This window comes from Xenopus tropicalis, chromosome 6 (genome assembly GCF_000004195.4).
Source record: "Xenopus tropicalis strain Nigerian chromosome 6, UCB_Xtro_10.0, whole genome shotgun sequence".
Taxonomy (NCBI): domain Eukaryota; kingdom Metazoa; phylum Chordata; class Amphibia; order Anura; family Pipidae; genus Xenopus; species Xenopus tropicalis.
This window is the reverse complement of record NC_030682.2, coordinates 85,844,025-85,870,532: the sequence shown is the minus strand read 5'-3', so window position 1 is coordinate 85,870,532 and position 26,508 is coordinate 85,844,025. Positions and strand designations below refer to the sequence as shown.

The 26,508-nt window shown below is 36.4% G+C and overlaps 1 protein-coding gene across 1 annotated transcript in view; it reads left to right on the top strand.

Annotated features, from left to right (window-relative positions):
• Positions 1 to 26,289, top strand: part of kdsr (3-ketodihydrosphingosine reductase) — a 31,788-nt gene extending 5,499 nt beyond the window's left edge. Inside the window, 9 exon segments of the mRNA NM_001079254.1 lie at positions 643 to 732; positions 4,786 to 4,842; positions 6,308 to 6,373; positions 13,703 to 13,798; positions 14,591 to 14,782; positions 17,388 to 17,471; positions 17,563 to 17,646; positions 20,334 to 20,435; positions 22,310 to 26,289. Coding sequence (NP_001072722.1) covers positions 643 to 732; positions 4,786 to 4,842; positions 6,308 to 6,373; positions 13,703 to 13,798; positions 14,591 to 14,782; positions 17,388 to 17,471; positions 17,563 to 17,646; positions 20,334 to 20,435; positions 22,310 to 22,429 — 891 coding nt within the window. The 3' untranslated portion in view covers positions 22,430 to 26,289.
• The last annotated feature ends 219 nt before the right edge of the window (positions 26,290 to 26,508 follow it).

Here is a 26,508-nt window from a genome sequence, read left to right as displayed (position 1 = left end):
TTAAAGGGGACCTGTCACCCTAAGAAATTATTATCGAGGCAAAAAATCAAGGCAAAATAAACTTCAATTACACTATATAAATTTTTTAAAACTTATTTCCTTCAGCACTGGAATTCCCAATTGCAAAAAACAGGCAGGCTCCATTTTGTGGACACTGTTATTAAGGCAAGCTGGGCATCCTGCCAAAATCTTGTTTCTGTGCCAGTATGGGGGGACCTGATGCCCAAGTCCATGCACTGGTTACAAAATTAGATGGTGAGGAGGGAGGGGGAATGTGAGGAGTGCAGTGACGTCTAAGAAGTTCTGAATTGAAAGTGAAAGTAACTGTCTGCCCCACACCTATGCCTAAGGCATAGAGGCGGGTCAGGCAATATATGATTGACAGCAGGGACTTTTAATTGCTTATATAATGGGTATAGATGTGTTAATAAAAAAATGTCTTTGGGTTACATGTTTAATTTGAAAAGCGCTTTTATTGTACAGCTTTTCATGTCTGAGTGACAGGTCCGCCTGATGGCGCCCCCCACCATTGTGCATCTTCTGCCTACCCCTAGTTCCGGCCCTGCTTTCTAATATTGTTTGATTGATTGTTTTATTGTTTTCATGTAAATTTTTTTCTTTCCCCCCTTTTCTCGTTTGAAGGTGACTGGTGGATCCAGTGGCATTGGGAAGTGTGTGGCCGTTGAATGCTTCAAACAAGGTGCCTTTATAACTCTGGTTGCACGAGATGAAGTAAGATTTTCTTTGTGTGTCTTTTAATTTTATTACTAAGTACTGTACGTTGCGTAAATCTACATTAATATGAGTTACTACTAATAGGAGTTGCTTCTACATAGAAAAACAATTCCAATAACAAAGTTGCTGCTAAGATGAAAACACTTAGATGCATTTGGTTTTTGTGTGTGTTTTGCAAAATCAATTAATCTTAATTAATTTTAAAAGGTAATTTTTGCTTGATGGAATGTGGAAGTTTAGCCTTAGTCAAAGTCTCTAAACTTAGAAGTCAGGTCTATCTGCATTCTTTTACCCCAGGACACCTACAACTAGAGTTTTGCACTGGACCAGGTATAAATAAGCAATCTGTTCCAGCTTGGGTATTCTGGTCAGGATTGCTGTCTGTTCTTGAGCAAAAAGATCCAATCATCACTCTTGTTTTGACCCAGGGCTAGAAAACAGGCTCTTTATTTTAAACCACTACAGAAAAAATAAGAAATGTATATTGCAAAGAGGTTTATTTTGCTCTGCAGATAAAATAAATAAATGATCAGTACAAAAGTAATACTGTCCCATTTAAAATGAATAACATTTTTGGAATGGAAATTCAAATTTGTCAACTTCGTAAAGCTTTAACTTGCAGATGGATCACATTTAGTACTGTGACCAGTGTTAAATACATTTGAATAATACATCACACACTGTGAATCCATGTGAATTTGCTTAAAGAGATCCAAAGGGCTCTGCATTACCCCATAAACTTCTGTTTTCTAGTGGATGTGTTCTGTTCTAAAGAAAGCCAATGGTGAAGTCATCCCACTCAACTGATAATTGATTCACACCCTACAGTGCTTTATCTGGGCTAATAAGACACCAAGCTGTACATCATTAACACCATTGTTTATTGGGCAAAAAACAGCATGTCTCATCTAACACAGATAACCTGAGAGGCCTAATAATAGCAATATGTCTGCTCCATCAGAATTCACATATTTATAGCATGTTCCTTAAGGATCCTTTATCTCAGTGGTGTATGAGGAATGATATAATTGGCAATCAACACTGTAAAAGAACTGTATTATATTAGGGTTAGAAACTCAAACAAAGCATACAATGGAACATCTTATTAGACAGCCTAAAATCTGGATTCCAGGCCAGCTGACACAATATATACACAGACTCTGCAGTTGCAGTAAATTCTTTTCACTGTGTAGGCATACTCCTCTTCATCTTTAAGATTGTGGAAATGTTATTGTATTTACCGACTATAGAGTTAATGGTTGTTTTGGATTACCATCTTTAATTAAGAGTAAGGCTGCTTATTACATTAGTAAAAATTAGACAGTCTGCTTCTGATTAAAATCTGTTTTGTAGACCACACAGTTAATAGCAACCTCTAAATGGTGTTATGTAAATTAATTAGGAAGAGAGGGGTAAGTAATAGTTGTAAGTGGGCTTAGACTAGAATAATTACTGTTTTATTTTAATTGAAAAAAATGCTGCAAGGGTAAGTAAGACCACAAGAGATTACTTAATTAAACTAGTGCTTTATTCCCTGTCTGTTTTAGGGTATGTAATATGCTTATGAAACTAATACAAACTCTTATTCCTGTGATCTTTCTATTCCCCAAAATACTGCAAGAATTGCTGCACTTTTGCTTTATTTCCAAGTTGATTTTGTCAATATATAAATATAACTGGTGGGAATTGTGTAATTTTAGGAAGGGTGTTTCATCAAGAACTAAAAAGTAGCTTCACAGGCACTGAGAAATGCGAGTGCTTATTGTCCTATAAAGGTCCTCCAAAAAGTGCTAAAGATATTAAATATAGGATATACTAAATGTAAATATTTGTGTGCACTGTTGGCTCAGTATCAAATCTAAGAGGTAACATACCTTTCAACCTTCTCTAGAATATCCCACTGAGGAAAGCAATTTGCAGAATACAATCTAGGATTTCTAGGGACACACACTTTCTCCTAAATATGATATGGGGCAACAGCAGGGGGACCACACTGCAGGCTGTCAGAGCTTTACATTGTTTTCCAAGTTCATTTTTGTTTGTTTATTAAGGTAGCATGTGGAGGGAATCTTGGAAAACTGTGTTCTTAGTATAAATAGGGCCCCTGTTGTTGTTGTTAATCAACCCCTGGGGCCATCTCACCAAAGCCAGCACTGAACAAGGAAGAGTTTTAGAACAGAAGCCAATATAATGCAAACAATGATATTAAAACATTAGCAGTTTAAATGCTATTGGCTAATGGCATGCAATACATTTTTGCTATTGGAGGAAACGCAGATCCTGCCCCAAGTGTCTGTGCATTGATATAAATAGATTCTGCATGTCACTACAGAGGTGGGGCACATTTCAGCCAGATAACACTTAAGGGTGGCCATACACATTCAAATTTAGTCTTCCTCTGATGATCATTGGGATATCAACCATATGTTTAAATGCAGCGATCTAAACTAACATTCAAACTGAAACTGTAGCAAAAAAAAAAAAAGTCCTAAAAATAAGACAGCAGACAACAATCATACAAAAGTGATGTCCCAGAAATGCATTTTGGGCCTTCCAAGGATACACAATACATGCACAGGTTTCTAACCTGTCCGATCAACTAAACGACCAATCAGCATGGTATGAAAATTATCAGGCCAATAATTTGGAGCCCACACAAACTACGTTTCGTATATTGGTTATATCGGTGCATGTATGGCCAGCTTTAGGCTGGTGCCACACATGGCCATATCTCTGCATTAAGGAGTGAATCAGTTGGCTCTCAGTCTGCCTTTAAATGTATGCAGAGAAACAGCCACATATGGCATTAAACTTAAGTGGCCACTTCTTGCATACAGTAATAGGTAAATTAATATAGCTGCATATACATGTGTAGCATTGGCCAGTATTTGCATTTTCTCCAGTGCTGAACAAAAATACTGTGTGTTCCATTAGCCATAGGGTTGTGGCATAAAGCCCATTTTTCTCTGGCACACATAAATAAATACCTCCTAGCCCAGGGGTAAGGAACCTATGGCTTGCGAGCCAGATGTGACTCTTTTGATGGCTGCATCTGGCTTGCTGCCAAATCTTTAATAAAAAAATAAGGGGGGCGTGCCCTGCACTCGGCAGATAGAAGACATGTTCTAAGCCTTAGAACACTAATTGTCAAATGCCCCCTGTGTCAGGATTATTCTTAATGCAGGACCAGAATATTTCAGCCCAGACATACCTATACTGCTCGATCAGGCATAACAAGTTCTCTCTTTTATGTTGGGCTTGGGGGAAGTTGTAAGTACAATAAGAAAGTATCATTGCAGTCCTTGATCACTAGTAATATAATATTATAATGTAAATTATAGAGTGTCAGTATTATGTTAACCTAATCAAGAGCTAGAGCATATCCCCCTAAAGAAATATCTGAAAACCTGACCCAAATTTGCCTTATGCATCAACCAACTGGCAGGTAGCTTTCATTGGTCTACTGTAGACTACTAATTTTAAATCACTAATTAGCTGTTATTGATACTGTAGAGGGCAATTAGTGTAGATTATTATTTAAAAATATATAATTATATATGAGATTCTGCTTACCTTGCTTGAAGTAATTCTCATAGAAAGCCATAGAAAAGCACTTGTATGGACCAAGACTAGATGGTGCTGCTCTGCAACTGTAAGTTGTATATTTCCACATACATACAGATACACAGAGAAACAATGAGTTGCGCTTACAAATTACAACTTCACACATTACTGTTTATGTTAAAATAAATGCACCAAAAGCAACATTGAACTTTCCATGTCTACAAACAAACATTGCCTTACCACTTCCTTCATGCATTGCATTAATATGTATTTAGCTTTTATGTTAATGCGCTTTTTTGTTGACAAAAGGTACATAATGGTATGAAAAATGTGTTCATGTTTGCTGGGATGAACTTTTACCTATGTTCTAAACTCTGACTCTGAGTGTTTTGCATGTTTGCCAGACAAGAATTGCTTAATCCTTGTGCCAGATGGAGACATATTCACATATTCACTAAATAACTTTTTTTATTTGTATAATTACAGGGCAAGCTGGTTCAAGCTAAGAAAGAGATAGAAAAATATTCAATAAATGATAAGCAGGTATGATTTTAAAAAGTAAAAATCTAAACCATTTATGATCATATATAAAGGCATCTTTAGGACTTTTATCTCCAGATAAAAGAGAGATGTTGCAACAAATATTACATACCCTGTTGGTGTCAGATTTGGGCAGTGCCAGGCCAAGCCAGCCGGGTGCCCTAGGCAACCAGAACAAGCAGGGAACTGCCAGTGGTTGGACGAGGGGGTGGAGTAGGGCAGTAGAAGAGGTATGTGCCTAGCACCCCCCAGGAGTGTACCCTAGGCACGTGCTTCTTCTGTCTACCCCTAGTTATGGACCTGGATTAGGGCAATTTTGAGTTTTGTCAATGGAATAAGATTGGTTGAGTTTTTCTTAAAACTAATGGTAAAAAGGTTAGACACCTTTTTACCATTAGTTTTAAGAAAAACTCAACCAATGTACTCAACTCAACCAATTTGCTGTACGAATTAAATAGGATATATGCAGTTCGGTACACATGACTCATTGTCTTCAGGTAGAGGTATGGGATCTGTTATCCAAAAGTGTTTGGACCTGTGTCTTTACATATAAAAGTTCTTTCTGTGATGATGTACCACTAAGGAACTTATATTTAAAAAAAATAGAAAACATTTAAAAAAGAACATCATTTCATTGTTTAGCCATCAAAATGAGTTTATGCTAGTTTGGTATCATGTGCAAAGTGTTTTGTTAGAGTGAAAATGCTGCCCATTTAGAAATGAAAAATTGTTTGCTTCCAGAGCACATTATCAGAAATGTCATATTTCTTTTTAAGGGTACTAGTATGACTGGTTATTAGAATACAGTTGTATGCTGGATTATTATTTCATAGACACATCTTTAGGGACCTGAAATTTCTTTTCATGTCTGCGAAGCGAGAAGTACTTTTTTCCTGAAAGCACAAAGTTGTACAATAATGGCCTAATCTATAGGACATAAGATTACATTTAGGACATGTCATCCTAAAAAATATTTTTTGCCTATTAAAACATGCCCTTTAACAAAATTGTTTGGGTATTTTATTTAGCAGTGGACTTGAACTCTTAATACACATTGATGCACCAACCTCTTCCTAAGTGATGAAACAATTACATGAAAGAGAGGTGTATACGTTATTCTTGCTCCCCCTTCCAGTATAGCAAGCTCTGTATAATAGGATCTTACTTCTCTGCTTATGTTGAGCTTTTATAAATGCTGGTTATAAAACAAATCTGCTGTCACACATGTAGCCAGTGGTGATAATGAAGCAGCATTATTTTCACTTATCCATTTGCAAAATCTTGCAGTAGAGTTGAAGTTGAAGCCATTACTTTCTTTATTTTGGCTGTGGTGTGTCATAGATTGAAAATTTTCATTTGAATTCCTATACTGGACTAAAGCAGACATTTTCAACTTTTCAGTTGCCACTTGAATAACAACATTAATTTCATGTTGTGCACAATTAACTGAAATAAATATTCTTGCCAGGTTGTATTGTGTATATCAGTAGATATATCCAAAGACTACAGACAAGTGGAGAATGTCATTAAACAGGTGAGAGCTGACTTCTTAATACTAAACTTGGTTCAACCTCTTTAAATTGGTTAGAACCCATTTGATATGCTTTTGCAAATTTACCAATTTAGTTCTTTGTCTACTAACAAACATATAGAGATTTGTATCCTAATATCTAGGCCCACTGTCACCACTCCTTTCCTCCCTGCACATAAACCAAGGGAGGCTATTTATTCAGTCTTCTTTCATTCCTTAGTTAACCTAACGGCAGAAAGAAGTTTAAACCACAGCTTTTCAAACAGGAATTTTTTTTAAATCCCAATGTAGTAGAAACGGTTTTCTAGCATTAAGTTAAGTTAAATGTCTGAGTCCCCTTTCATAACAAGAATGTATACAATTCTTCCATACCTTCCATGCTGCCTGTGTTCTTAGCCATATTAAATGAGCAGGAAGTCATTATGCAAAGGGAAATAGAATGAAACAGGACACTAATTCACAAGGATACTGAGAGAAGAAATTTTAAAGAGTTTATTTAACCAAATTAATGCTAAGGCATTGGCACATTTTCTGTTTAGATTCTTATTTATGACTTAGTATGGACTTTAGTATGTCCTTGCATTTCCCATCTAAAATGGTAGATTCAAGTATGTTAAGCTAAGCATACACATGTCATGTTTATCATTAAGTATGAGTACAAAAATTGGTAAATATAAAAGCTTTTCTTGTTTTTTTAAATAAGACTCTGAGCATTCTTTTCGCTATTTGGTTTAATCCTGAAAAATCTATGGGTTTTTTTTAACTTATGTTGAACAAAGTGGTATAGTTCCCCTTTAATGGACTTATACTAGTGGTCAGTGTGAGAAAGGATAGGCTGCAGCAGGGGAGCAAGAAAGATTAAAGAAGAAAAAAACAATTATAATGCTTAAAATATAGATGTAAAAACACATTACTAGACAGAATATGTAATAATAGTCTTGCATTTCAAATCTTATTTAATTGATTAATGCACAAACATCTCACAATAATAATAATTATGTATAGAAGGAAAGTCATTTTGGCATTTTACTGCCATTAGATTCACCACATTAGTGTCACCTAGAATGCTATATTTATTCTGCAAAAAGCTTTACCAAGCTCACTCCGTTTGTTTAAGATAGCAGCTGCGATTTTAACTTGGTCTTCGTAACTTCCTGCTGCAGCTCTAGCTGTTGGTAGCTCAGATCACATATTCCTAAGGGATGGGGGGAGTAAATTCTTATGAATTCTTATGGCTGGGGGGAGCAGGAGAAGGGAGAGAGGAGAGAGCTGTGCAGATTCTGGCGCTGGGAATTAAGGATTTTTCAGAGAGCGGAAATCTGATACTGAAGACGATGTTTACAAAAAAGGAGACAAGAAATCAAGTGTTTCTTTTGATAGAGGACTCAGTGCAGCTTTTCTGTCAGTGCTTATGGGTGTATTTACATAGACCTTTCTAATAAAGCTTACTTAATTTTTACCTTTCCTTCTCCTTTAAGAAGAATACTGCCTGGGTGCAGTCCAGATGATGAAGATAGCTCTCACGATGTAAAGGAATCTGCCATCACGGCTTATAATGCAGCATAAGGGATTCTTATTGTGAAGCACACTAACGTTTTGGCTAACACAATAGCCTTTGTCTATCAAGTCAGAGTGTAAACCCATTATACGTACATGAGAGGGCGGGAGAATGAGGCTGTGGCATCACATGACATCATCAGAGTGAGACACATGTTAGACACGCATGTTGTGTCTCACTCTGGCGATGTCGTGTGTCTGGAAACGTTAGTGTGCTTCACAATAAGAAACACTTACGCTGCCTTATAAGCCCTGTCATGCCAGAGCAGTTTTCTTGCAGGGGGAACAGCTGTGAAAAAAAAATATGGATTATAAAAGGGGATCCATATGTCCTTTGCTTTAGGGTTACTATACAACAATAAAAGTTCACCCAGCACACGCTTACCTCCTCCAACAATTCTTACTCAGTGCACAGCCCCGAGAGTCGGCACTCCCAGCGCAGTCCAGCAAAAAATATTTGACCGGCACAATGAGTGTAATGCAAGCGGGGCTTGGCCCCTGCGTGTTTATTCAAAAATAGCAGCAACGTTTCGGGGGCGTACCCCTTGTCAGACATACCAACCAATGCAGTGAACATGATTAAATAGTCTCACTTCATTAGCATACACAATTGTGCAATTAGCATATTTAACCTTTAAACAATCTTTAAAAGCCATTTCAAAGTGTACAAATGCATAATTTTATAATAGCACTTCTCAATATATCAGAGCAATGTCCATAAGTGAAAACTTCATGAAAAAAGACATAATTCCAAAATATTAATCTGCAAAAGAGTTATAAAAAAAAAAAAAGAAAATCTGCAAAAGAGTTAGAAAAATTTTTTTTATAACTCTTTTGCAGATTAATATTTTGGATATACGTTGACAGGGGGCTCTGTATGCAAAAGCTGAGTTGGCAGGTGAGAAATCCATATGCGCTATTTTCATTTTGGGGTCAGTACATACTGCAGACTTTGGTATATCTATACATATAGGGCATCAAACTGTTCAGTAGACCTTAGGTGTTCCTATTTGGGGTGATTTGCCTTTATCTGATCTTTATCAAGAAATTGTGAGAGATAAATGCGGCAAATTGCAACATTTTTAGGCGATATTCTGAAATGTCATAAAAATCTGCAAACTTAGGAAAGCTTTACGGCTTGGTACTTTGGAGCAAAAAGAAATGTGTACCCATTATAGATTCAGGGGAATGTGTACTTTCCAAAAATATATGGCTTTCTGTGGTGAGTGTACTTTTTTGTAGCTTTATCCCACATAAAGAATGTAAATGTGTTGATTTTGCAGGAGCTAAAATGATAGCTCATATGGGGATATGTTCCCATTGGGGCCCCTACATGCCAAATATTTAGTTAACCTATACATATTGGGCATCAAACTGTTCAGTGGACCCCTGGCGTTCATATTTAGGGTGTTTTATCTTGGTACCTAACACTATGTGGGAGATAAGATGCTGCAAAGTGGAAGCATTGAGGGGATTTTTGGAAATGTCATCAAAATTGCTAACTTTGGAAAAGCTTTGTGGCTTGGTACTTTGGAGTAGAAAGACACGGGTACCCATTTTAGAATTGGGGGAAAGTGTACTTCCAAAAATATGACTTTCTGGGGTGAGCGTACTTTTTACTAGCATTATCCCACATAAATGATGTAAATGTGTTGATTTTGCTGGAGCTGAAATAACAGAAATGATTGATCGTATGGGGGTATGTTCACATTGGGGCCCCTACATGCCACATACTTAATTAAACCTATACATCAAACTGTTCAGTGGACCCCTGGCGTTCATATTTAGGGTGTTTTATTTGGTTACTTTATGACCTTTAGGAGATAAGATACTATAGACAGGAAGCTTTGAAGCGATTTTTTAAAAATTTCACCAATTTTGATAAAAAACAATAACTTTAGGAAAGCATTGCGACTTGATAGTTTGGAGTAGACAGACAGTTGTGCCTATTCTGGATTCCTCAAAAAATCTTTCCAAAAATGTACAATTTTCTGTGAAAAACCTTCTGTTAGTGGACTTTTGGCCTATACAAGTGAGAAATCTCCATGAAACTATATATATTTGGTATTGGCACGTTCAGGAGACATGGGACTTTCCAAATCAGTTGTATATTCGTGCATAAAATAATTTTTGTTTCTGTTAAATGTAGCAAAACGGAGCTCAACTGGTGAGAAAAAAAAAAACATCAGCTACATCATCATAGATTTGTTGCAAAGTTAATTCAATACCTTAGATGATGTAGCTGATGTTTTTTTTTTTTCTCACCAGTTGAGCTTTTTGCAACATTTTTTTGCAACATATATCTTTTGCAACATGTATCCATTTGCCTACTAGCTACATGATTTTGAACTTAACCTTGTTTTCTAGCACTGCACTCCCATTCTATTTGCCTGTATATGTTGACATTTGAATTTATCTTGCTCTGGTAGGTGTGGGGCTTGTTTACACTGGTTGCCATGGTAACTGGCTGTTTTTTGGGGCCATTTTATGTGGTGGGGGTATTTACTGTGGGTGTTGTGATATGGTCTGTTGGTTTGTCCCTGAGGAAGAGCACTGGTTGTGCTCGAAACGTTGGAATGGATTTTCCTTGAATTTTTCTTTTGAATAAAAAAAAAAGTCTTAAACAGTAAAATATCCTTAAAGTTTTCAGACCTTTGATATTTTTGTACAAGCTCTGTTTGTTGGGTTCATGTCAGTGCAACTGTTTACTTTTGTCTCTTCAAAAGCATTCCAGGTTTGACTGTTACACTTTTTTTTTTTTTTTTGGAGAGGTAACTAAAGTTTACCAAACTGTGTTCTCATTGCATTTGTTTCTCTGTAGAACACATAGGGCCAGATTCACTAAGGTACGAATCCAAATAACGAAATCCGATCATTTCTGATGATCGCAAATGTCACGAAAATTCTTTCCATTTGAATTGAAAAAATTGAAAAAACTTCGTACTTATGATCTGAAATTTTCATATAGAAACTATTTTTGGCTATAGTCACAAAATTTTCGTATCCCAACGATCGTAAACAGCGCAAAAACCTTTCTGACTTTGAACTTTCAGTGCATGATTTTGGAAGCCTCCAATAGGACTCAATGGCACTCTGCAGCTCCAACCTGGCCAAAGGAAAGTCACGATAACAAAGCTTGAATGAATCTGAAACTTTCATACTCATTGCGACAAATACGATTTTGTTGTGAAAATTGTTACAAAGTACGAAAAAGTCCAGCAAATTTACGAAACAAAAACACAAAAATATGCACAGTTCTAAAACTTTTACAAACGTTTTAAAAAATTTTGTATTCGGACTCAATCGTACTTGATGAATGTACCCCATAAGGTAGGTTATTTTTAGCCTTTTTATTTTTGATGTTTAGGCCAAATTATAGAATAAACATGCAATTATTCATAATATTATTCATACTGCAAACTTTTCATCTGAATGATCGACTGTACAAGTCTTGCAGATGAGCAAATGGTTACAAGGAGAAGGAAAGCTACTCGGGCATTTTATTGCCAATAATTGCAATAGTGCAAGCTAGAATGCTATATTTATTGCGTAGAATGCTTTACCATACCTGAGTAAACAGCCCTAGAAGCTCCCCCTGTTTTTGTAAGATAGCAGCAGCCATGTTAACTTTGTCTGATGTCACTTTCAAGCAGTAGCATGCAGGCAGGGAATAGCTCTTGGCTCAGATTATAGCAGAGAGGGGAGGACAGAGAGCAGAAGGGAGGAGGAGAGAGGAGAATTATTCTGTGACCTGAAGATTTTTTTTGAGAGAAGGAAGTCTAACACAGAAGATCGTGTGTACAGAATAGAATGAAGTGGTGTTTCTTTTCACCGATTTAGAGCAGCAGTTCTGTAAGTGCTTATGGCTGTATTTACATAGACCTTTCCTTTAATCTGCTCCATTAAAGACTAGGCATGTAGGTCGAGAACGTAGTTCTTATGACTGGGGCAAACCTGGGTCTTGGTTGGAATTTAAGTTATATCTAAGGTATACTCTTGTACTACCTTTGTGTCACGTATCACCCATTCTGGTTAACTCCCAGTGCTTGCCTCTGGCAACTCAGCTTTACTCCAATAATAAGAGTTAAGGTGGCCATACACTGTAAGATCTGCTTCGTTTGGCAAGGTCGCCAAGTGAGCGGATCTTCTCATGATATGCCCACCTATGGGTTGGCGATATCGGGCTAATTCAATTAAAATGGCGGGCATAGGTGCTGTCGGATCGGGGACTGCATCAACCAGTCAATGCGGTTCTCGATCCGACAGAAAAATCAATCCTGCCCGATCGAGATCTGGCCAATATCAGGCCAGATGTCAGTCAGGGAGGCCTGTCAGTTGTGCCCATACACAGGCAGATAAGCTGCCCATGAAATTGACCTGTGAATGTCTTCTTCTAGAGTCTGGCTTTATACCAATGAAGCTTAAAGCTTTTATTCAGATCTCTTACTGCTAGCCTGTCCTCTTATTTAAGATGCCTGAAGTATCCTCTCTGTTTATAAATCAGTTACAGAGATCAAGTGCTTTGGCAATGTCAACACTTTGTCTTTAGGAAATGCACAACTGATTTATTAAACGACTGCTGATTTATTATGCCTATTCTGGAAAACCACAAGTGCTTCTAGGATGCATGTTACACATTGAAAGTGCATCATTTAAATTAATAATTGTACTTTTTGCATGTGTAATAACCTTTGTATACAGTCTTTGGACTAGAGATTTCATTTGCTTGGAATTTCATCAACAGTTTTGATGCTGGCAGCTAACTGTAATGTTTGACCTTATTTGTTAGTCTCTTGCCTTGTTCGTATTTAGAGTCTGTGAAATCATGTATATCTGTATTGATCTACAAAAACAGATTAATGGTTACATGTATATGTAAAAGGAGGTAACTGCTTAAACAGAAAATAAACCTATTTTTTATACACATTTTATCTACATTTTATCTAACATAGATTAATGTGTAGGAGAAAATCTTTTATCTCTGTATGCATGCAGCAATACCAAGAGGAAGATGTATTAAGATGTGAGTTTAGAGCTTAATATGGTAAAAACTCGCGTTCTGTTAATTTCTATGGGATTTTAAGAAGCATATTTATCAGTTAGTAAACTCTAAAAATTTCATAGGAATGAATAGAACATGCTGAGTTTTTATGTATTAAGCGTTAAACTCACATTTTGACAAATCTGCCCCTTAGAGAGAGAGGGTAGTAATATTTCCTTACCTTACATAGGTGAAACATAACTTCTAGGGGGCATGACCACATGATGCTATTCCAGGACATGGATAGTCTCTCTACCAAGTAACTTTTGTACAGTATATAAACAAAGAAGAGAAAACTTGCTTCTTAAAGCATAAGTAAACCTTTAAGGACAGTGGCAGACGGGGAGATTACATATGTACCCTTTGCAATTAATCAGACTATTATTCTACACTGAATAGCTCACTAAATACTACACTGTTGATGTTATCAGTGTTTGTGCGTTTATTCCATTAGCACAAATCGCCGAAAAAGCCTCGCGAGTCTTTTTCGGCGATTTCCCGAAATCGCGCCGCCGTGTGTGCCATCCCACCGGCGACTTACATTGTAGCCGGTGGGATGGCAGGTGAAGGCAACTCGGGGAAATTAGTCGCCCGCGAACAGGGAGTTTTGTCGCGGGCGACTAATCTCCCCGTGTGCCAGAGCCCTTAGTGGACAAGTTAAAATCTGAAGTCTAAATTCTTATCTTAAAGCATTTTAATATGTATTTTTAAATAAAGTTTTTTCTTTCTCTTAGGCTCAAGAAAAATTAGGTCCTGTGGACATGTTAGTGAACTGTGCGGGTATGGCAATTGCTGGAAATTTTGAAGAAATAGAGATTGATAAGTTTGCTGTAAGTTTTTGTCATATTACCACCATTGCATATTCTTATTGTACATACTTAATAATATAAATTCTTAGAGGGGAACTGCAGTAATGAAAATTCCCCCTTTGGCTTTAAGTACTTTCCAGGTTTCCCTGGCACTGATCACCTCCTACAGGTCCAGACATAGGGCATTTGCAGCTGTGGACAGCTTTTAAGTCTGACACCCCTGTGTGCATGTACTGCAATTAAATTCACCCTGCCTTAATAACAGATGAAACATCTTTACTATAAACTACATTTAAAATATACTGGTGACTTTGTGAAAAATATATATAACATCCAGTAGGTTTGCTAGATGTTTTGTTACAGTCAGTTCTCTTTGGTCTTTATTGGGAGGGTATATTACAAAGGAAATTCTGATATGAGAACTTGCCATTTTGTAATGCAATTACATCTAAAGACATCACTCAAGGGCAGCTTATATTAGCTCTGTAGGTTTATTTATTAACCAGTGCTAACTCACAAGTTACAAGTGCAGTTACCAACAGAAACCAAACAAGTCTTTTGTTTTATTTTCAAACAAAAATTAAAAACTTTGTAAAGTAGCCCCTGTATGTTTTGTAGGCATCTCCTATGAAATACAAATAATCTAATATATCTTCTGATTCATTCAGACATTGTCATTATTTTATCTATTTGTATATTCCTAATACCTATCGATTTCTTGAAGCATTACATCTTATTATGTTAAGATTCAAGCTCAGTTCATTTTATCTAGTAGCCAAAAACAGTCTGGTTATGTGTGCTTCTTTTCTGCAGAGGCTGATGGAAATCAATTATCTGGGTAGTGTGTATCCCAGCCGAGCTGTGATATCTACCATGAAGGAGAGAAGGATGGGAAGGATAGTATTTGTCTCATCTCAGGCTGGGCAGCTGGGACTATTTGGCTACACAGCCTATTCCCCTACAAAGTTTGCTCTTCGGGGTCTGGCAGAAGCCTTACAAATGGAGGTAGGTGATGGTATAAGATTGTAAGCTACCAAATTGGATCTGAAACTAAATAATTTTACCATGGGGTAAGATAGTATAGAGTTAATATCTGATAAAGGTCCAAGTTAATTTCATTAACTTTTGATTGAATAATATTAGAATTTAACAATATAGCTTTACAAATGGATCATTTACAAATGGCAGAGAAGGGTGCAAGAACATGTTTGTCACACAAGCACAAGCTGTGACACAACAAAAACAGATTTCAGTTCCCTATGAGGTCAGCCTAGCTCCAGATTGATTCCTACAGTGCAGTGTGCCGTGTGACACGTGACACCAGCTGAGAAAGGAGGCAGCAGGCGAGTAGGGTTTTAAGGAAATTTTTCAATAAATCAACCCAAAACACTACTTATTAAAGAACATTCCTTCTATATTTAGAGGAGTAAAATGCACTGGCGCATTCTTGTTTTTTAAGCAATATGTCTACTTTAAGGATTATATTGAGTGTCCATGTGACTCTCTCTAACTCTACCTCAAAAGACCACAGAATGAAATGTATATCCATGTTGCCCAGTTGTCCAAACCTTCACAAAGTTGCCAGCAAGGCTAGTGTTTTAATTGTATAACATAAAGCATAGGGTCTACAACTTTGTGTAGAACTGGAGCATGGAATATGTATTTTGATTGCCTTAATAAATAAAACATATCACACCATTTTAAAGGTAGGGAAAGGCCATGGTTTAGTTAAAATCATCAGTACTCTAAATTACAACTTTTTGCCTTAAAATTGTAAACCATTCTTCTTTAATAACCAAGTAGCCAGATCCTGCTTATCAGTCACAGCGGAATCTACTGTGTCAGCACTGAGCTAAGAAGCCTTAAGTTCTGTGCCTCCATTCTATTTATATAAAAATGCACACCGAAAATTATTCCCCCTAGCCTTACCTATTCTTGTTTCCATACATTAACTCCTCTTTTTTCTCCATCGCCATTCTTATTAATCCACAGTTGGAAATTCTCATGTTCAATATGTTTAAAAAAAATAGGTTCTAGGGGTGGTTCACCTTTAAATTAACACTTAGGGGCTGATTCATTAAAGGTCGATAAAATGAGCGCTATTTATAGCATGCGTTAAAAAATTTTATCACTTCTTATTTTTTCCGACTTAACAATCGATTCACTAAAAGGACACTTGTCATAATTAAGAAGTGATGTTCTTTGCGTTATTTATCTGGCGATGACCGATTTCAAGCGTTATTTTCCGCTGCGTGCAATTTTATTAATTGCCGTGTGCGATATTAGCGCACAATATTACGCACGTAACCATTACTTTCTGAAAACTACTGTTCTGAAAATTACCATTTCCCTGAAAACTGGAGGATGCATCACTCTAGGACGATCACATACTTGAAAAAATCCCACTGCAAAGTCCATGTTGTGTTGCCAAAAGCTCATGAACCGCAATGTTGTTTAGGTACCGCCTACCCCAATCATGCGTTGGTACTATTTCTATTCGCTAATTAACGCAATGTGATAGAAATAACACTTTGCGTTTTTTTTGTGGATGTGATATGTGTCTTAACGCATTCAAAATTACTTTTCGACCTTTAGTGAATTGGCCCCTTGAGTAGCCCATTCAAAGCAGCTTTTCAATTAGTCTTCATTATGTATTTTTTTTTATTGTTTTTTAATTATTTGCCTTCTTCTGACTCTATCCAACTTTCAAATGGGGGTCACTGACCCCAGCAGCCAAAAAACTTTTTCTTTATGAGGCTACAATTTTATTGCTAATGTTACTTTTTATTACTTATGTTTATATTTAGGTTTTCTCCTATTCAAATGCCAATCACTCATTCAAACCACTGCCTAGTTGCTAAGTTAATTAGAACCCTAGCAACCAGATAACTGCTGAAATTCCAAACTGGAGAGTTCCTAAAGAAATAGTGAAACAATGAGAAAACCACAAATACTAAAAAATAAAGACCAATTGCAAATCATTTTAGAATATTACTCTCTACATCATACTAATAGTTAACATAAAGGTGAACAACTCTTTTAAGTCAAATGGTGCCTCTGGATAACTACCAGTCAGTGAATGAATATATGTGTGTGTGTATATATATTATATCCCAATCTGCAGGATAGTAAAATCATTGTTTTCTGCATTGATATGATCTTTATGTTGTATGTACAAGCAAATACCAATTAAAATGGCTATTTTACTATCCCCTTTATCTGCACTGCATTAAGCTGTAGTAAGGTACGCCACAGGGAGAATGCAAGCCACCATTTGTGGAGTTACAGTTCGAGATCAAAGGAATGAACACGTACATAGATATTGAGCCCTCAACTACAACATTTATTTAATGTTAATTTTATATTTTTGAATTATTTATTCTATTCATTACATAGTAGGAGTTTATATTATAATTTGCACAAAACCAATCCAGAGTCTCTTAATTGGTTGAAACAGACATTTAAGAAGTAATCTCAGTGGCATGGGCATTTTCTAGTCTCCCTCTATATACTGGTCTCTTAAGAATATTATATCATTGTTTCCTTATCTGCACAGTTGCCATCATCTGTTATATACACATGCATTTTATCTATTTTTACTTTCATACAGGTGAAGCCGTACAACATTTATGTGACTGTGGCTTATCCTCCGGACACTGACACACCTGGGTTTGCTGAAGAAAATAAAACAAAGGTAGTGTATGGACATGCTATATTTCATTTAATTCAGTGGATTGCCCTTTTGTCTGTATAGTTTACCGTGTTATTTACGTGTTTTCTTTAAGCCTTTGGAGACCAAGTTAATATCAGAATCTTCAAGTCTCTGTCAAGCAGACCAAGTAGCCAGAGTGATAGTTAAAGATGCTATTGTAAGTATGCAAGTTGTTTTGTCCCTTTAAAGATCCCTTTAACCAGAGAGCTATCAAAAAGAAAACCTATTACTTCACAGTTTGTTTACATCACTCATACGGGGGATTTTATTAGCACAGAGGAAGAAAGAAAATATTAAATGTAAGTGTCTTAAAACATGAAAGACACACATGCTATATTTTCATACATAACCCTCCTTTTTCTCTATAAACACTTATTACAAAGCTCTGTTTTCTTAATAAGCAAAGTAGGCACCAGTTCTTTTAGAAGTTAATAAAATGCAGATGTTCATTTTTACTTACCTCATAATCCTGGCAGGCACATTGTATGCATTTTGATAGAAGTATGCAAAATAGAAGGACACAAATATATTACAAAATACGTATATATAGAAATATATTTTTAATTGAATAAATACTTTTTGTTTGTTTATCCCTGCGTTTCTGGGTCTGGTTACATTGCTGCTTTTACCTGCACTCACACTCGTTGTTTTGAATTATATATATATATATAAAGAAAAATAAGCTTCTTCTTATGTTTCTTAAAGGAGAACTTTACCCCTGGGCGCTAAAAGCCCCCTTAACCTGGCTGACATCGTCTTTGCAACTGAAGACACTTCGGGTCTCACCGCCAACATGGACTCTGCTTGTGCATGCGCGGTTTAAGCAGATTTCCTGCTACCTCCAAGTCCACATGTGCAAGCAGGTTCGTATCGGCGGAGAGGCCTGAAGTGTCTTCAGTTGCTAAGAAGATGTCGGCCAGGTACGCTGCTGCGCTGCGCTGCTCTGCATTTTTTGCTAGGGGTTAGTGATAGGGACAGTGTTTAAACTTAGGATCTATGCGATAAGGGAGAGGTGAGGGGGTCAAGGCAGTGATAGTCAAGGGGGCTTTTAGCTCCTTGGGGTATAGTTCTCCATTACTACCTTTAAAAGGTTGTTCCCCATTCAATGTCAAAATATTATTAAACCACCAACAAGGCTTGTTAGAAAATCCATTTTCCATAAAAAAAAAGTAAAAAGGCCACTGTAAAAGCTACTTTCTATACCTGTTAAATCAGTCCTGTCTTTCTGATCAGTTTTCTGAAGGGAAGGGAAGTGGCCTGACAGGCGCAGGAAGCAATGTCAGACTGACAAGGAGACACAGCCAATAGGAGCTAAGTCTGCTGCCAGTATTATGTGTGACATTATATATGTAAAAAAGCGGTGTTTATAGGTGTCACTGCTAAAAGTGGTAGATATCAGAATAGCACTCAATAGTAAAAAAATCCAAGTTTGGCTTGTGACTCCTCCAGTTTTTTTATCTTTGCGTAACAAACCAGGGCTGTTTTAATAAATAAGCAAAAGGAAGTTTTGTCTGGGGACCTTTAACTATGTATATGGCAAAGATTGTTCTATTAATGTGAACTGTTAGATTTGTGAATGTTGTGCAAAGGTGAACAACCCCTTTAATGAAAAATAAAAGTGCAATTTTTTTAGGTCCTCCCTGGGACCTTTCTCAAGACCAGCAAGCTTTGTTGGTCTTTGGTAATGTCTCAGGTACCTAATAAATGTACACTTTTTCATTATGACCCATGGGTGCTTATTTTCCTGATATATAATCCACTGGAAAGGGCACTCAATCCCAAAAAAATATATAAATATAAAATAAACAAATTACCTGGGTGCAAATAACAGGAACCATAAAAATACAAGCTATTGCACTCAACAGGATTTGATATCAAATCAAAAAGCTTTAATTTAAAATCCACGTAAAATGATACTGACCTGAAACTACTTTTTAAAGTATGAATGTACATAAAAAGTTACCTATAGGTCATGTTGATCATTTTTGCTGTTAGGGCTGCTTTTGTAAATAATTGCTAAACCTGAAGTTCCTAAACCTGAAGTAAGTTCCTAAACCTGTCAGTTATAGCTTCTAATGCCAACGGCCTCCTGCTGCACAAATATGGCAGCCCCTTCATAGAGGAACATGGGAGATCAGATTGGGTAATGCAAAAGCATTGGGCAAATACTTTTATGGCAAAATTAGAAAGCCCATGCAAGGACAATATTATGATATATTTAAAAAACAGATTCATTTCAAGTATCAGTATCTCTTTAATGTCACGTAATGTGACCTTTTCCAAGGGATGTTGGTTGTTTTCCCTTGAAAAAGGTCACACTGACTGAACAAAACATTGGATTCTAAATAAGCTTTATTTGATATCAAGTCCTGTTAAGTGCAATAACACACATATATATGATAATGTTCCCCCTACAAGAAGTCCTGTGACCATATAAAGTGGTATTAATGCTTGCCAGCATTTAATTTGCCACATGCTCCTAGTGTCAGATCTGCCCAACAGTAGCATTGGTGACAAGAATCATCATAACCCAGTAGTTTTAATACAATTTGGATCTCTTGGGCAGCTTTTGAAGTCACCTGTGGGCAACAGGTGCACCCTGCACCCCTCTTATAACCATAACCTTGTAAATGTGCATTGTTCAATCCCTTCTCTTTTGCATGCCTGCTATAATATTAAGGCTATCATTTCTTTGCTATTATAGGTAAGTATACCCTCAATATTATGGCATAGTTACTGGGTGCAGGGAGAAGCACATAAGCAAATTGTCCAAGGGTGACAAGTGGTGTTTGGTTTTAATGTTTGCTTTATCCACATTTTATGCTTTTTTTTTTCTTTTAAAAGCAAGGTAATTTCAATAGTTCAGTTGGCTCAGATGGTTATATGCTGTCCTCCCTAACATGTGGGATGTCCCCTGTAACAACCATCACAGAAGGGCTTCAGCAGGTGAGAAACTATGCATCATTCCAAGTGACATGCTGTAGAGAAAAAAATGAATCCTCTTTTACGTAGAATTGGGAAATAAATACAAGTATTCAAGGCATATCCTACTATCAATATACTTGTTACATTTGATTTTAATTTGTTTCAGTAAACCATTAATGACATTATTATAGAGGATTGTGTTATCACTTTTAACAGTCCCATGTAGGTATACTTTCAGGTACAGTGATCCATGAAGTTGTATGCTAGAAAAATGTTTCCATTATGTTTCTCAACTCTTACTGTATTTTAAAGCAACAGCTCTTCTCATTAATAGATCATGTCTAACTTTGTTGGCTTTTTTAAGAGCTATTATTGGAACGTAAAACACATTCTGTCACTCACCCCCTGATTTTTTCACCTGGCTCTAAACTCCTATCGCTAACATTCTGTCTTATATGGGACCAGCTGGCACAATCCTGTTGCCAAGTTTAGCAACTTTTCCATTTTTAAATTCAGCCTGGGCATCATATAAGGTGCTCTAACTATTACCATTTCTTAATTGCATATAAACAATATTTTTTCAGCTTAAACCCTCTTCTGCTTTTTGTATCTTTAATTTCCTTACTTTCAAAGGGCCAGCCAACTATGTTTAATTGTGTGCAGACTGCTGGTTCACAATTTATCTGCCATGTAGAAGCCAGGCTTTTTACACATCCTGGGTTTGATTAAGAATCCTAAAAATGTACAGTTTGATGAATTAACCTATTGCAAACATCTGTCAATGCAATGCTTTCGGCCTCTTTTTATTCCTTTAAATTGAAAAGTTTCTGTGGAAGTTTTTGGGACACCAAAGTGAGCATCTCCAAGCAAATTGTGCCTGACAGCACCTAGGCCTAGACAGTGTGTTTTGCATTAAGAAGAGTGTAAAAATCATTCAGGGAAGGACTAAGAGATTCATAGCTACAACTTTTTGGGAGTTTTTCATCGTTTTCTTTATATGCTTTAGAGTGCCCTCACTGGAATCAATATAAGCTAAATTTTAGCAGCTTAAAATAATAGGTTATATTTTATTTTCTCTGTGTTCTATAATCTAAGCTATGTATCAGCATTATACAGAATGTTCAGAAAATTCTGAATTACGGGAAGGCCATCTCCCATTTTAAACAAATTAACCCAAATTTTTTATAAATTTCCATTTTGCTCTGTAATAATAAAACGGTACTTTTTACTTGATCCTAAGAAATAATTAATCCTTAATTAATGCAAAACATTCCTATTGGGTGTATTTAATGCTTAAATAATTTTTAGTAGACTTAAATGGAGATCCAAACTACGGAAAGATCCCTTATCCAGAAGGCCCCAAGCATTATAAGTTCAAATTGATCAGCACTCACGATAAAAGTAGTTAACAAGCGACTGGGTGCAGTCCTCATCAGCGTAGGAACAAAAAATGAATTGCATCACTCAGGACTTATGACAGAATTCATGTAATTAGTAGAAGTACAAAACGGAGGTAGTTATTATCCAAAAAAATTGCAGGAAATATGCGTTGTATGTTCCAATGCGCTATGAAATTACATATATTACGTAACTATACAATTCATAATTTATCGCATCATGTGGACAAATTTTTATTAGGGCTATAAAGTGGGAAGTGCAGAAAACAGAATAAATGTGAAAAGAAGTTCAAGATTTTAAACCCGCTCACCGTTTGGACCAGACCCCCTGCGGTGCATCACAATCTCTAAGTTATTGTGTTACCTTCCAGTGGAGAGGGGGAGTGGATTCATATATATATATAATATATATATATGTATATCTCGAGAGTGTGGATATTTTACATGCTTATGAGTAAGCATTAGTAAACAAATATGTTTCTTTGTTTATATTTAAAGGTTGTCACAATGGGCCTGTTTCGCATCATTGCTTTATTCTACCTTGGAAGTTTTGATAGCATTGTACGTCGCTGCATGATACAGAAGCACAACTCGCAGAAATCCTGTAAAACAGATTAATATTCTTAAGTGTCAAGAACTTGACAGACTGCTTGCTGCTAGGAATACAAATGACCTAAGGCTAATGTTCCTGTCACCTGATTAGTCTACCTATTCAGCATGTCACTGTTTTTCCGCCAGGATAAAGTATGAGCATTCTTCAGATGCTAAGAGCCAGCTGGTTACTATGCAAACTGAATTGTGTCCTAAAGCTTATATATGACTTGTGACATGGACTGTTTGTACACTGTTACTCCAAATGAAAAGAAGCCTCTTTTTGACTTCCTTCCTGTTAATAATGGTCCATCAACTAATGGATGTTTCACAGAACCATTACCTGTTAAGAAAGCAAAGCATTGTTTCTGGGCATGAGAAGTAATTAGGAAGCAATCCAGACACCTTGAAGATAAATGTGAAACTGCTTACTATGATCGAAAGACAGTGTGAAAATAGAATGATTATAGATGTTAAGACTGATGATGAAGGCCACCTTTACCATACATTATTTTGCAGTGCTTTCAGAAATGCTAATGAAACTACTGCAAATTACCTTATACATTTTGTTTTAGTAGTGAATTGTGGGTGTCAACAAAGTAAGAATACTCTCTGGCTGCCCGTGCCATTTGCAAAGCAAACAGAAATTCTTTGTGAGGGCCACATCATATTTTACTTTTGTCCATTAGGGTCAAAGGAACATAGTCCAGCTTACAAAATTGGTAGTGGGTGTCAACATTTCACAAAAAATATGGAATGTTCTAAATATTAGTTCCTGCTATTGCCTTTTTCAAAGTATATTGGTTGCTTACTTTGTTTTAAAATAAGAAAGTGGTGCTAGACCCTTATAAAGGCTTGTTGCTCACTATCCTCTTGACTGTAGAACCAGTTATAATACTCATCGCTGGAGTAATCCTGCAACAAGGATTTTTAAAAAGTTTTTAATGGACTCACAGGTTTGCCAAGGTGGCATCATTTGTACTGTATCAAGAAACATTCTCAGCAAATGCACTTTAAAATAGTGAATTAAATCAGAGCAGTGCTGTCCATGATCTTCCATGCTGTGGTCCCATTATTTACTCTTTGTAGATATTGGAAATGGTGAGGACCATAAAATTCTTTTGGAGGGGCTTACCTTGCCCCAGATTTCCAGTTGTTCACGTATTAGGGGTTTTATGAAGTCTAGGACACCAAAGCTTACCAAAGTGTAGCATCATAGTTTCTTTCTTTTAAAATATCTAAAGATTAGAGGAATCAGGGTGAGGTTTTGTGTACCAGGACTGATTTACAATAAATTGATTTTTATGTACATGCAATACAAGTAAAATAGATGTCCACACCACAGTCCTTCAGCTGTTAACCATCAATCACAGCTTTGGGCTCTTCGGTAGGAGGGAGTTCTAGGACTTCAACAGCAGCTGAAGTCCTGTAGGTGTGACATCTCTGATCCAAAGGTTTTTTGCCAAGAGTAATAATAGCTACATTTAATTAATGCCCGATACACATTTGTCGCATCACGTTACATATTCATCACGGAAACCCAGTGTCTGTCTACAAAAACACAGATGTGATAAAATGTGGTAAAGATTGCCGTTACCTAGGTTTGTGCAATGTGTTCTTCAGGAACATTACATGAAGGAGCCCATATTATTGGATCACCTTAAGAAGATCATTTCAAAATCTTTAGAAGCAGAAAAAGCTTTTAGGTGCCAAATGTTTCCCCCCAAACCCCTCCTTACCTCAGATGGGGTTTCCTTTATGACTGCTCAAGCCGAAATCGGCCCCTTAGTTTCAACAAGCTTTAGGTAAATATAATTTTTGTCTCATAAGAACATTATTCACTTTCAGGTAACAATCATTCTAAATTGCAGATTTATCAGAGTTCAAGATAAAAACTTAAATAATTCTAGATAGAAAAATAATTTTTGTCTTTTACAGATTTGTTTTTTGCTGCTTGTCAATTTTTCCTCATCTTTTTGGCAGCGTTGTTGTCGATAAGTATTGCTATGACTTCCCTTACTAAAGAATTCTCAGATTGCTTTAGATTACGGGAATCTTGAGAAACTCGAGAACAGTGTTTTTCCACTAAAAATTTCAAGCAACGTTTTCTTTAATATGCACTTACGAAAATGTTTTTGAATTTTGATAAATCTGCCCTCAAGCCAAAAACTTCTGCCTGTGCCATTAGTTTTACAGTAAGTAGCTGAGTTTGAAACAATGGCTAAGGGGCACATTTACTAACCCACGAACGGGCTGAATGCGTCCGATTGCGTTTTTTTCGTAATGATCGATAATTTTGCGATTTTTTCGTAAAAAAAAAAATCGTAAAGACGCCGAAAAAATCGCAAAAAATACGAAAAAGTCGCAAAATGTTTGTTTCCAATCGGAATTTTTCCAATTCGGATTCGAAATCGTGTCTTAGTAAATCAGCCCCTTAGTGTTGGCTTTCTCATGCTAGCTGTGCCACTTCTTTATGATTGGGACACAGTTCACTGACCAAATACACAATGGCTTCTCTAGCCTCATGGCATAACTTGCGTTTTTTTGTTTAAAATAATTTGCCAACTACCGGGAAATAGAAAACAACACTAGATAAAAAATGCTAATTAAGAGTCGACTTATATAACATAAGATTGTTTATCCTTAAAGACATTGCCTTCCATTTTTTTTCCAAACATGGAACTACCAGCAAAAAGCTCAACATGCTTCACTTTGTATTGCAGATGATCTCCATATGCCATCTTGATTGCTAGATGTCTTTTAAATTGCCCTTTGCTGTACGCGCTATGTACTTGAGTATATGGCTAATCTGAATTTTTTGTTTACTTTATCATAATTGTACTTTATGCAGAAAACTGGCTTTACATTTCTAACAAAAACATAAAACCAGACTTTGTTGTGCTACCACTAATTATAATGATTAGATTCACCATTTGACAGATCAAAACAAAGTAATGTTTTGAGCCGTACCTTGTACTTAGTTTATTTTTAAAACAAGTGTGCAGTTTCCTATTCGGAGTGATAAAATGATTACAACACTTTTCCGCAATTCCTGTGATTTCCGTTCTCTCAAAAGCTATAAAATATTGGGTAAATGTATTAATGGAAAATAATTTGTTACCTCCCATTTTTCCAATGTTTTTTCAGTATATCTAAGGTTTCCTTGCTTGTCAGGATGTGAAAAGTTTGGTTATTTTTGCCACTTCAGTGCTAAAAGCCTATAGACTGTAGAGAGATGATTGGCATCACTTCAGAAATTTGTTGTGACTGTTTTTTTGTGCACCACTTTTCTGCACGCCAATATCAGCCCCCATGTGGCTTTAGCCTAAATGTATTGCATCATGTTTGGGCTCAGTAGTCTTGGATACAATACATGACTCCAACAAGAGGTGCTCCGGCTCATATCCTTCACTTTGAAAGAACTACACAATACAGCCTTGGAAAATTCTTATGTCTGCCCCTATTGCAGCTAATTTAGATATTACTTTGTTCCCTATTCCGGTGTCCCTTCTCTATTGAAAGTGATGCAAAGAACAGTACATGGTTCTCCTGTCGGACAGCTATTTTATTCAACTTCATTCCTGAAAAAATGTCATTGGTCTGATTCAAAACATTATCTTTATGTATTGGATAATAAAAATGGTGTATTATTTCAGGTTTTAGGATTCCGTATAGCATTATTTAGAGCTCATACAGATTTACACTTTTGCATGCAGCTGCTGAAAGCCCTTTTGCAGTGATGAGTAAACAACTTGCTTAAGATTTGCAAATCATCTCAAACCACATTTTTTTTATATTATAATCTGATTTTGCTTTGCTTGTGTGCCATACCATTCCATTAACAGATCAGTTTTGTTATTTTGAAAAATAAAATACTTTGTCACTTGTCTTTTGTTTTTGCATATTCTATTGATCTTTCAGAGTAATTTAAAAGATGACACTATGCTCTTATTTCCAAGCATGCTTTACTTCAAAGGAGGACTAAAGCTTAACTAAAGAAATAGGCTAGAAATGTTCTGTACTAGCCAAAGGCAACCATAGCCTTTTAGCAGGGAAGAGCTGCACCTCCAAAGATGCTCCCCAGTCTTCTTTTCTGCAGATTCACT